Source organism: Aulostomus chinensis, chromosome 13 (assembly GCF_037954235.1).
Source record: "Aulostomus chinensis isolate RoL2024-O1b breed Wild chromosome 13, RoL_Achi_v1.0, whole genome shotgun sequence".
NCBI classification, from domain to species: domain Eukaryota; kingdom Metazoa; phylum Chordata; class Actinopteri; order Syngnathiformes; family Aulostomidae; genus Aulostomus; species Aulostomus chinensis.
Window position 1 is genome coordinate 17,730,766 of NC_141332.1, and position 12,648 is coordinate 17,743,413.

Below are 12,648 nucleotides of genomic sequence, written 5' to 3' on the forward strand. Positions count from 1 at the left end.
AACATTGCAGCCGTTTGCTCATGATAATAATAAAAATAATAATTAGCATTATTATTTTTATTTCAAAAAACACGACAGTCCTGTGATTCCTCTTCACTCTTTTAGATCCTCGCAGTGCTCCAGTTTCTCCATCCCCTCTGAGAAAAGCTCCATCCCTGACTGAGGCGGACATTTCCGTTCCTGGTACTCCAGCCTTCAGAACTGGTTCTAGGGGTCGTCGTAAACTTGGATCCCGTCACGGCTGGGGGTTGGGTTTGTCCAAAGGAGGAACTGGGGTATCTCAGTCCTTCAGTCCAGGGGACCAGAAAACACCGCCCCGCCTGCGACTGCGCTCCAGCCAGAACACCTCATCGGTCCTCTGGGAGGGCGAGAAACACGAAACAAACGTCCCCCAGCCAGCGGACACACCGGTGACCAGTCAGGAGAGTATCGAGGAGGACGAAGGCAGAGGTGAAGAGGAGAATGTGGATTGAGGAAGAGATTTTATGCCTCTGTCCTTCAGAAAATATAATGAAGTTGGATTTTCAATAAAACAAGAAGGTTGAAAAACAAATGAGATACTTCTGGGACCTTGACAGGATTTTTATGAAAAAAAAAAAAACTTGTTTAGAGGGAGAATTGTAAATTGTTTGCAAGTGCGTTCTTGCAGAGTTCTAAAAGGTCACCGGTGAACTAAGAGCCTCTCAGAGAGAGGTCAGAACATCTGGAACATCCAACATACATGTTAACCATTTCAAATTCATCTAATTATGCTGCACGGATTCCTCATGTGCCCATTCACACACATCAGATGGAATAAATATAGATTTTATTTCAACGTTTTGTCCCATAGTATTACAAAAGCATCGCGTGAGAGAGAACAAGGGTCGACTCCCAACAGCAGTTGGTTGTAAACCTTTGCTAGGCTCGTTTGGAGGGAGAGTCTGATGTCTCCTGGCAGCGTTACACTGTCATCAGGATCATCACGACAAAAGCCTCACTGCCTCAAGTGACAGAAGCTGATGACCTGACAAATATCAGATGTTCTCCAGTCCACGACACGAAATCACTCATAATACAGCTGATATTCCTTTTTTAATAAAATACGCTGCTCAGCTCCCTTGCCTTGCAGGCCTTAAAAAAAAAAAAAATCTTTTTGCAGTATGTGTGCAGTATGTAAAACAATATGTTCTGCAGTCTTCTGTATATCCGACCAATTTAAATTTGATATTCTCAAAGTATTTTTACACAAATGAATAAATCCTTTAGGTCATGATGTGTGGCTGTGAAAGGGATATTAACTTGTTTCAGGAGTGTGGACCGACCGAAAGTCATGATTTATCAAAGACGTCAAAAATACAACTGATGACATCATTATGAGCCGTACTTCTGCTTTAACTTAAGAAGAAAGTGTTTGTTTTTCCTTTTCACCATCCGTCGATAAAATTGATGAACGACACTGATGGATCCGAGTCCCACAGTTGCTGTGTGTGTTCACCCACCTCAGAACTTGGAACACACGGATTCCAGTAGTGCCCCCCCCACCCCACCCCCAACACCGCCCCTCCACCACCTAGAATACAAGCAGCAGGTCCTGAGTTTATTCACTTTTAAATAAAAAAAGGGAACATGAGACGATTATGATGGATTATTTCACCTTACAGTCACAGAAGTAAATATTGGACCCATTTTCCAAAAGCCTCATATATTCCAAACACTCTGACAGTAAAATGGCATTTTTCACACAGACAAAACAGGAGCAAATTAATTTTGTTATTCTCTTGAGATCTGGCAATATCTCTTCTTCTCTCTTGCTGCTAAACTGAGATCTATTACCCAGGAATAAATCCTCCCTTCACGAGGATTTATTGCAGGTCTGTGGTATTATACCACATTAGTATTATCAAGGTGTACCTAATACACTGGCTGGCCAGTTTATAATTCTACATTTTGTCAGTGTCAAATATTTCAGACCTATAAAAGCTCTGCAGGTTTGTGAGACCGCAGATGATGTCAGACATGTCAAATATTAGATACGGAAGATCATGTTAGTAACATTTGTGCAGTTCAGACGTAGAAGAACTAACCAAATTACACTCCAGCACAGGAGTTCAGAGCAAAAAGTCGCATCTATTAATCCTTGATAGGATTACCAAAAAAGTGTTCAACCTCCCTGCTGCTCCCTCTGATTGTCGACTCTCAAAGTAAAAAAAAACAAAACAAAAAGAAAAAAAAAATCACCTTGAAAAACTGATCAGACGTTTTAATGGTTAAAAAAAAAAAGGGGGGCAGCTGTTAGATCCGAGGTCGGCCTCCTCATAAAACGTGGAGTGTTAGCCGTGCAACCAGGTGAACCAAAGATCCGTGAAACTGACATAAAGCTGCCACAGAAATGAACAGTAATTATGGTGAGATCTTACTCCTCATTAAGTTGCTGAGGGTTGGATTTATGCGGGAAGTAAAATAAACACATACATCTAATGATAAACCTCACTTTAACCCACCGGATCTGACATGTGTACAGCAGGATAAACACAGACAAACCCCCGACGCCATCTGGCTCACATGCCTGAAAATCTCATTTCATTTTGGGGTTCCTGTGTAAATCCAGTCACTGATCTAATGTCAAATGATCTGCAGTTCAGCTTGCTGCACCAAATGGTGTCAGTGTGGAGCTGGTTAGCCTCCGCCAACAGATGGCTAAGGAGGAGGATGAATTAGCATGCAGCTTTCCAAATGAGCAAACCTGAGAGTTCATCACGAAGCTATAGGGTCCTCTTACAAAACAGGCAGCTTCCTAGGAGCCTCTGCCTCCCAGATTAGGACAAGGCAACATCAGCACTTGCTGCAGGGCATCCGTTAGATTTGAGTGCAGAGGACATGTACAACAGGCTGTAGCTCTTTCTCTCCAGCCACTCTTCTCCAAACACACATCCTGAATTATGATTTGCAAATGACAAATGGATTGCTAATACAATTCATGAATTATGTAGTTGTCATGGTGACATGAATCAAAAAGCAGGCCCACTCTCCCAGCTCGGAACATTGTGTTTGCGGAATTGAGATGCATGACTGGGGCTGCACATCGAGTCGCCTAAGTGAGCGCAGGGCAAAGTGATAGCAAGATATTGGTTCTGCCAGTCACTCAGAGCATTATTATGAGTGCAGCGCAACAATCACACACCCACAGCACACAGACGGCGCAAATAAGGAGGGGGAAAAGTGAAGAGTAAGGCTTTCGATTCTCAACGTGCACCTTCATTGCGTAGTGTGACATTGTTCAGTTGTTTATTTTTTCATTTAGAACATTTTTCTGGCAAGACATTTCTGAAGAAGGGGGGGATAAAAAGAAGAGGATCATTTGTTTGAAGTGTGATCCTTGTGTATTCAACGGGACATTCTCCTGAAGGAGAGAAAACAGGAAACTCTCCCAGAGTGATTAAACGCTCCTGATTCCGAAAGCGATGAGTGATGGATGTCTACCCTGGTTGACATCACAGCTGGATCTCAAGACTCCGCTTGGCTGCTTCATTATTGAGCACCTGAGGGGAGTAACACCATCAGCGAACATCACTTTTCAACCCTCCTTTTCAATGTTTTGGCTTTCCTCCTCTTGTGAGAGACTTCCTCCTCTCTCTCTCTCTCTCTCTAAAAATCTTCCTCTCTCAATGAAACTCCTCTCTTGCTTTTTTTCCTACCACTCCATCTTTCCTCATTATTCCCCCCTGCCCCTTTACCTCCAGTCCTTGCCTGAGCCATCAAATTTTAATGACTGTGTCTTACTAAAGAGCCTCCAGTGACCAAAAACATCCCTTACTCCACTTAGTCCACTAACTGACGGGCTAGACATCATAAATACTGAGGGATGCATTAGGTTTTTGTTTACTCCTGGTTCTTGTGAAGCTGGATCCAAATCCAGAACTCTTCCTGGGTCCATCTCAACTGCCTGTCTGATCAGGATCAGCACACACACACACACACACACACACACACACACACACACACACACACACACACACACACACACACACACAAAACTTCAGTCTGGGTTAATAAAAAGTTGTAATAAAGGGATTGTTGTCAGGCAGCAGAAGCCCCCCAGTTGGGCCTCACCGAGACAAGAGAGCAGAGAGGTGAGAAGTGCTGGTGTAATTCAAATAATTATATTTTGCTCCAGGCAACAGAGGAAGGGTAGGGGATCATTGCAAGGGAACACAATACAACTAGGTGGAAAAATAACAAGTAAGTGGGGTGTGTGTGTGTGTGTGTGTGTGCATGCGCGCACGTGCACCAGCTGACCCTGCAACCTCCCCTCCTCACAAAACTGTCACAATCTCAGTGCTTTCACTGGGCTTTTACTCAATGAGGTTAGCCCAAAGGTGAGTGTGTTCATCTATAACTTCCCTCCATTTGCCTCCATCCATCTCTCATCCTCTTCCTTCAGCCCCCTCCTCCTCTATTTCATCATTCTTCCTTCTCTCCTAACAGTTTGCACCCCCCCCCCCCCGTTCCTGCACTCCTTTCTCTCCCCTAGTGTATTAAGCGGCTTTGACGCTCTCAGTAAAAGCTGATTTATTCTCTTGGTGGTATCGATCGGTTTTTGCATTAAAGATTATAATTCATTACCCCGGCCCCTTTTAATACATTAAACACTCCAAATAAAAATAAAACACCTCCCCTTCCCCTCCACACACACACACACACACACACACACACACACACACACACACTCACTCACTAACACACACTCAGACGAGCCACGTCCTAAGGGTGCGGGAAAACACTCTTGTCGAGACGTCCGTCCTGGACCCCCCACCCCCAGCCTGAGCTCCACCTGTGAATCACTGACTCAGACACAGACGGAAACACAGACACAAGTGATTTTGATTTTCCTGAGTGCACAGCAACAAGCGTCACCTTCCTCTGGCGGCTGATGCTTTGGCCTCCATCACAATATAGATCCCTTCCAGACAGGTCAAGTTAAGGATTTGTGTACTGCCTACGTACACTCCCGTTTGTCAATACTGTTGGCCTCTGTGGGATAGTAAGGATTTAAGAAGCGCCATGTGTCCCCTATTGATTTTACCCCAAATGGCTGCACCAATTCCCTGTACAAAACAAGATTGCCCTTCGCCATCGCCTTGACAGATTGATTTTATATCTCAGCTGTGAGGACTGGAGGACCAATCCCTCTGATTTTACCTTCTCCGACTGTCATTCTGCCGGACAATTTCCCTCTCCATCCTTACCTTTTTTCCTTTCTCCTCCCATTAAAGGACTCTCGTACCTCCAAGCTCTAACTTCTTTGTCCAGCCTCCCCTTCCCCTGGCCTTCGTCTCCCCCCGCTGCCTCTCTTTCCCTCTGACAGGCTTTTAGACAGTAAATCAGAGACATTGATCCAGCACAGCGCCCAAGTGTCCTGGATTCTGCTAAAGAGCCATTTTCATTTCACAAGCAGTTTACCCCTCCACCCAGACATGCACACGTAAACATCGCCCTCCTCCCACTTCTCTCGCTCTCTCCATCATGGGCCTCATCCATACACATCACCCATAGCACCTAAACTGCTGGATCCTCATCTTCTTTGAGTGTTTTCCTCCCACGCTTTGCTGCCGACCCACAATTTTCATATAAGAGAAATACCTTGAGATGTCTGGCACATTTCACTAATACATCCTGATGGCACGCACCCCCCCCCCCACACACACACACAGAGCTCTATGTCCAGAGCACATAGGTTCCAAGAAATCTAAATCATAGAAATATATATTTCCCTCATGTCACATTTCACCTTTCTACCAGGTCCTGTTATAGCCAGGAAACACCACCCTGGAAAAAAAAAGCAAGGAAAAAAAAGCAAGTTGGAGTTTCTGTTGAGAAGCAAGATAAAGCTGCACGTCATCCAAACATCTGACATTTATCTCTCGACTCCTGAGGAACATTCTGCTTCATCTTGGCCTGTGACAGCCCAAGATGAAGCAAGTTTCTATCTATTTTGACAACTTTCTGTTGGGTTCAGTTTCTACAGTCCGGACACAATTTTTGTTTCTGTCTCAAATAGAAACAGGACAGTGTTCACACCCGTATTTGTGAGGGATCTGTAGTTTTCTGTGTGAGGCCAGTGCCTCTTTGACTAACCTCTCACTTTAGTCTCAGGGTTTTTACTTCGCTCTGAATTTCATCTCTGTTTGATCTCTGACACCCAGATGAGAGCATCAAAGTTATCCTGACTGTAATCTCAGTCTGTCATCCCGTCACCTCCATCGCTGTGACTGAGAAGTCATGCAGCCGACCGACTGTCAGCAGCATCATCATCATCATCATCATCATCATCATCATCATCATCATTCTGTCTCTGGCAGTATTCAGAGTCATCTCAGGATGCCATCCAATCACAACAGACCTTGAGCCCATGTGCTCATGATTCATCTGACTCACTTTGTCGTGTTTCAGTTGCGTGTAGGAAAACTAACCGTTATGTTAGCATTGAGAAAAGCAGTCAAGAGAAGAACACCAAAACCAACTGTAGACCCTCGTGACCTCACACACTCAGACTCGGCACCACAATTCCTGGAGGCTCCAGCAATCTGAACACCAAGGAGAAAATGAAGTGTTTGCATGGCCCAGAAGGAGGACAGGACTACACTTTACACTTAATATCTAAGTACTGAACAAGGACAACAAAAGTAGTAAGGAGGTGTGCAATTCATCTGCTGCAGCTTGTTTGAGAATCCATCTTAAGTACACTGAAGTGCCCATTGAAGTGAAGTGGAATTCCTCCACAGGAACCTGATGGACCTCATATTCAAACTGTGACCGCTGCACATTTGGCAGTATTTGCTGTCATGATACAACTCCGGCTGTTAGGTGTCTCATATTGAATGTAAAACTCACACTGGTGATCACTAATTGGTATTTAAGCTAATATGTTCACGTTTATTGCTGAGTTTATGGTCGTGATTAAGCAATTGTGATTAAAAGTGGCCTTTTGTGGCCACTGTTTATTTTCTGCTTTGGTAGACTTGAACCTAACATGCTCCAGCTGGAATAACACCTCATCTTGTCACCTTTATAAAGTCTTTAATTCAAAGCTTCTTGACTTCTAGATAAAGGCGGCGCAGGCTCTGTTTGCCAGCTTCATTGGGAGACAACTTGAATGTCAATAACAGGAGCTGTAACTCGCAGCCTCCGACTGGCCTGCAGCTTTGCGAGGCTCTTCAGGGAGATAAAATCCCACAACTGCAGAGGCTGGTGGACCTGCGGTGTCGGCTGGAGCTCTGCTGTCACAAAAGAACCGGAGTACAACAGCTGACAGCAGTTACTGTGTTCTGCACTGTTTGCTTTCCTATGAAACTATATTCTTGCAATGAGGATAGACATTACGGTCTGGAAATATTTCCCTCTTGCACGTTGATACAGCTCCGTCACCCGCTAAAAAAGCTGATCGACCGCATTCCCGACAAGAATAGACGTTAGAGCTTTTGCTGCAGTCCGTTTTTCAAACTCATCACTGAGCGATGTTAGAGAGTTAGTCTAGAAAACAGGCTGGATCCGGTTGAGATGACCATTGTACCAGAACTTAGCGTTGCAGGTTATAAGCATTCATTGAGCTCCATATGGTTGATAGTAGAGTCTTGACCACTTGTCTCATGTGGGTGGCTGCAAATTACTGTGTTCACATCAGCGCCAAGCAGAGCAGACACCCGCCTGTGCTGCAGGGTCGTTTGACCTGGAAATGAATGCAGATTAAAGTCTTTCTTATTGCAGACAACAGCCAGATGTTAGTGTGTGCTAGCAGGGTTTTTAGCCTGCGGGACAAGGACAGAGCTTTTCAGTCTGACACGATAACTTCAAACTGTATGTCAGTCAAATGCAGTTTATTCACATATCTTGAAGTGTAAGATTTGTTGTGTTACAACACGCTTTACTTCAAAAACAAGGGGTGAGCCTCAAGAGGAACAGATATGGGTTCTCTTCCTCGGCTTGAAAAGAGATGTGTAAAGATGTTATATTACTGCTGTCATGAAGGACCACACACACTGAGAGATTTGCGACACCGTACAACACTATGTGATCATTTCTTTGATATATTATTTGACAAAACCAGTACGCAAATGAATTACCTCATCATACAGCAATTGTGCACTGCCCAGGGCCGCAATAACCACACAATGAAAAGATGAAACACGACACCACGTTGGGAAAGCTTGCAACAAAGAAATCTATCCAGAAAAATTGCAAAAGCACACATTTTTCATAATTTTCTTCATAAATGTATTACAGCCAAACAAGAAGCAACGTAAGAGTAAAGTAATAAAGTTCCTAAATAAAAGACACTCAGATTCAATCCCAATGCAGAGGTAAAACGGAAAAAGACAGACGAACAATAGGAATCTGCATCTACTTGCTCGAAGAAACTCAACCAATAAATATGTTCAGGCGCCAAAAAACGTTGACGAGGCTGGAACCTCTTAAGTCTGCGACTCAGCGTCAGCAGTCGTCTGCCTGAAATAATTCATCAAACACCTGAATTTTTACATGCACACACTCCCCCTCTCTTCCACTGTATTAAAGATACACACACCTAGACATTTTGCTGTCAAGCTGTGAGCGGTGAGTAATTTCCAGGGTCAGCGGGATGATCAGTGTATGTTTTTGGGATGATGGCAGCCAATCAGTCTTTTAACTAAACAGTTAACATAATTGCTCTTCATCTGTCATCCCAAGCAGAGAAAGAGAGCAAGAGATTACTGACAGGACAGTGATGAAAACTGGTCACAAGATAATGAGTCTAGTTGTCTTTTCATCCTCCTCTTTCTCTCCCTTTCTCTCTCATTATTCAGATTGACTGGTCAGAGTGTAGCTTCACAGTCTGCTGCTTATTAAAAAAACCCAGAGTCCCTTTAGATGAGTTCATCAGGCTCTTCATCCTTCTTTTCCCTTCATCTTCCCGCCGGCTTTGCTTCCTCTCATCCCCACCTTTTTTTTCCTCCCCCCCTCTCTCAGTTTGAACTCCTACATCCTTCCTCTCTCTGTCTCTTTATCCCTCCCTCTTCCATCTGTTTATTTTTCCATCAGCCCGTAGTGTAAAAAACAGCAAGAAAGAACGATGAGGAGGAAGAGGAAGAAACAGAGGTCCAGACAGGGAGAAAATCAAAGAGCTCAGGAGAAGAAAAGACAATCCCCTCTGTGACAGAAGAGCTTTTATTTAAAAAAAGGGGGGGGGGGCTTTCTCATGATTTCCTGTTGACAGTCTTTGTAGTCGACTTTTTTTTCTTTTTCGTGAAACCCCTGTCCCCCCTCCTCTCTGTGCGTCTGAGCCACCATGGCAGATTGTTTGGAATCAATAAAGATGGCTGTTGGCAGATGAAAATCGCAGGGCAGGATGGTGGCTCACGAAACACTCATTTCGCTACACACAAATCACCGCTCGCATCCCGCCGACACGAGACGGTTACATCCTGCAACAAACAATTAAAAACCCATACAGATGCGCTGTAGGGAGGCATGGCGCCGCTTGCATAAATACACATATAGCGTGTTGTGATAGGCAGAAAGCATAGGTGGGATTTGGACAGTCAAGATGTAAAAAAGAGAAGGAAGGATGATTGTTAAAAAATGAACAGGTACTTTGAAAAAAAAGAAAAGGAGCTATAAAAAGAGAAAGCTGTAAAATGCTGACAGATAAAGTCCCTCTTCCTGTCTCCTTCACACACTAGAAAACGAAGAGGGAAATATTCATGAGAAGCGGGTCCCTCGTGGCACCCCAGCTCACTGACACGTATCGCATACGGAGAAATAATCAATTCATACATGAGAAGCCTGTGTGATTAGTTTTAATAAGCCTTTGTCACTGCTTCACATGCACACACACTGGAAATGCAATTTTAAATGGCACTGAAATCACTGTTAGATGCATTGATGATGACAGACATCAGGGGTCAAACTAAAGTGCAGCTTAGGTGACACGCTATTTATCACAAGGATGATCACTATTTCACACCCTCTTTGTGGTGCCACTCTTAACCTCAAATCTAAATGTGAAAAAACAGAAACCAATCAACATTTGCAGAAACAGCCAGTGTGCACTTCAAAAAAAGCAATCATCCACTTAAGAGATATCTTGCTGCAGCTGAAGGTCCTGATCTGTGAGGGGAGGAGGGATGTCGAGTGAAGCCGTGTTCATCTGCGCTAACCAGATGTGCTGGTTCGCTCGCTCTCTCTCTCTGTCTCTCTCTCTCAGAGTTTACTCTTCATCAGCGTCTCTGGGGGAGCTGCAGAGAAAGATTTCCACTTGTAAAACAAGGCGAGAAGGATTTCACCTTGGTCATGCAGTAGTTAATAGCATTTTGGCTTCGCTTATGCCTGCTTGCTTAAGAGGGATCTGTTAGCGAGGATTAGTCAGTCCAACATGGCTAACGACACACTCAGAATACACACACAAACACACACACACACACACACACACACACACACACACACACACACACACACACACACACACACAAACACACATCAAACAGACAGCCAGTGTGGGTTTTGCCAGGTGTTGGAGGCACATAAGGTTTATAGCAGAGTTTTGGAGGCCGGCCTGCAGCGGCTCAGTCTGTAAACACACACACACACACACACACACACACACACACACACACACACACACACACACACACACACACACACACACACACACACACACACACACACACACACACACACACACACAGAGTTCCGGTCCATTTATCAGCCAAGCACCGCTACAGCTCGCTCACCGCTGCTACAAAATCTGCTTCACATCCATTTGAGGAGGAAGGCAACAACAGGCAGCACTGGTTTTTAAAGACACACACCTGCAATTTAAAACAACCTTTATAGTGAAATGACCCGGTGAGAACATGTGAATGTGATGATGTCATGCTTCACGTGAAGGGTTTTGTCTTGACAGATTTTAGCATGACTGACTTTGACAGACTTAAACACAGGGTGCATACTCACAGGTCATCGCACAGTTTAGATGATATGCTAGGTTTCTACATCGAAGATGAACAGTAATGCATAGCATAATAGTGGAGTGCAAACTGACCATGAAATCAGGTTACGCTATAGTACCAGTGTGTACATCGTTATCTTAAGAGTTCATCAGGCATTGCAAAGGATATGTCCAACTAATACAGTTGGAAATAACTATATTTCATCAATAACTGATTATTGTTGGAGTTGCAACTTAACTTGTCATTGATGTTACTGAATATCTAATATCCCAATCGTGTTTCTGCAGCCAGATTCCTCTCAAATGATCTCAGAGAACTTTCAGAATTTCACAATAATTATGAGCTTTTCTTTTGTCGTGTTGAAACACTTGAAAATATACAGTATATTAGTTTGGCTTCATCTCGAAGTAAATTTGTCTTCATTTTGGCAAATCGTTGTTTATAACCTACCATTAAGTCCATATCTGGTTACAGTGACTCATGGTTCTCACTTGGTTCTATTTTCAACCACACGAGGAGCAAGTCTCTAATACAAAGGCTCAGGGGGAGGTAGAACACTAATCAGAGGGTTCCTGGTACTTCTGATGGACAGCTTGGCACCTTGCATGGCAGCCACCGCAATCAGTGTATGAATGTGTTGTAAAGCACTTTGAGTGGTAGGTAAAAGGATAGACGTGTGTAAATGTACTCATTTCACCCTTTAAAAAGCTTAGCATAGCACAATAAGTGAAAGAGCTGCTGTGGTTGTGATATCTTCCTACCTCAGAGACTCACAAATTTACATGTTATTTCTTGTGTTTAATTCATACAAGAATCAAGCTGTATAAAAAAAAAAAAAAAAAAAAGGTTTTATGAGGGTCATGTGCTGGACTCAGTCTGGGCCAGGAGCAGTGACCTCCTGGAGACTTCACTTGTTGCCTAGCAACAACTGTCAGTAAAAAGTTTTTTTTTTTTTTTTTTTTTTAAATGCAACCCAATGTCTGAGGTTCAAGCTAATGAGGGATGCAGCTGTAAAGCCGACTGGATTCTGTTCTTGTTTTTAATTGGCTGCCGTCTAAGTGAGGGTAAATGAACTCCCTCTCTGTTGGTGCGTGTATGTCAAGTGATTCAATTTGTTTAATCCTGTCAATACTTTTTTTGTAAAATGCATTTTTGGCCTCTAGGTCTCCAAACATACTCTGAATCACAAAAGCACACCCATTATATACTATAGTTAAAATGTACAATACCTATCTTGACCCGCTCACACACTGCTTGCATGTTAATGATGCAGTGAGCCATATATGTGGATCCCAGAGGCATCTTTCTGTTGGCTGCTTTGACTTGACTTCCGGGGAGACCAAGCCGCTTCTGTCTTTGCTTTTAAAATGAAATCCAGCGGCTCCGCTTTGATTTTAGTGTCAGCCTCTCTGAGTTTTGTTCAACGGGCTGCACCTTTTTTCTGTCAGTGCAGCGTGTTTGATGTGATTTATCTTTAAAAACATCCAAAAAAAAACCCACATGCAATTTATCTTCTGCTTTTGTCCAAAAACTGCTAAAATAATAACCTGAAATAAGAATGAAGCATGACATTGTTATTTGTAGTCTGAAAGATTGCAAAGGCTCCAACTCAGATTCAGCCAACTTTTGTTTGTTTTTTTTGACTGAAAACTCAAAAATATGACCCTGCTTCATCTGAATA

The 12,648-nt window shown here is 43.5% G+C and overlaps 2 protein-coding genes across 4 annotated transcripts in view; one reads left to right on the forward strand and one right to left on the reverse strand.

The window, feature by feature from the left end:
• ccdc88b (coiled-coil and HOOK domain protein 88B) overlaps positions 1 to 1,589 on the forward strand; it is a 42,546-nt gene extending 40,957 nt beyond the window's left edge. For both annotated transcript variants that reach the window (XM_086221758.1, XM_086221759.1), the window contains one exon: positions 106 to 1,589. In XM_086221758.1, coding sequence (XP_086077884.1) covers positions 106 to 473 — 368 coding nt within the window. In that variant the 3' untranslated portion in view covers positions 474 to 1,589. The remainder of the gene's footprint in view (positions 1 to 105) is intronic.
• Positions 1 to 12,648, reverse strand: part of macrod1 (mono-ADP ribosylhydrolase 1) — a 130,634-nt gene that overhangs the window by 7,538 nt on the left and 110,448 nt on the right. Inside the window, exon 10 of one of the 2 annotated variants that reach the window (XM_086221760.1) lies at positions 7,849 to 10,253. The exons of the other annotated variant lie outside the window; for it this stretch is intronic. Coding sequence (XP_086077886.1) covers positions 10,219 to 10,253 — 35 coding nt within the window. The 3' untranslated portion in view covers positions 7,849 to 10,218. Of the gene's footprint in view, positions 1 to 7,848; positions 10,254 to 12,648 lie in introns of those variants that run through there. 2 annotated transcript variants of the gene reach the window in all.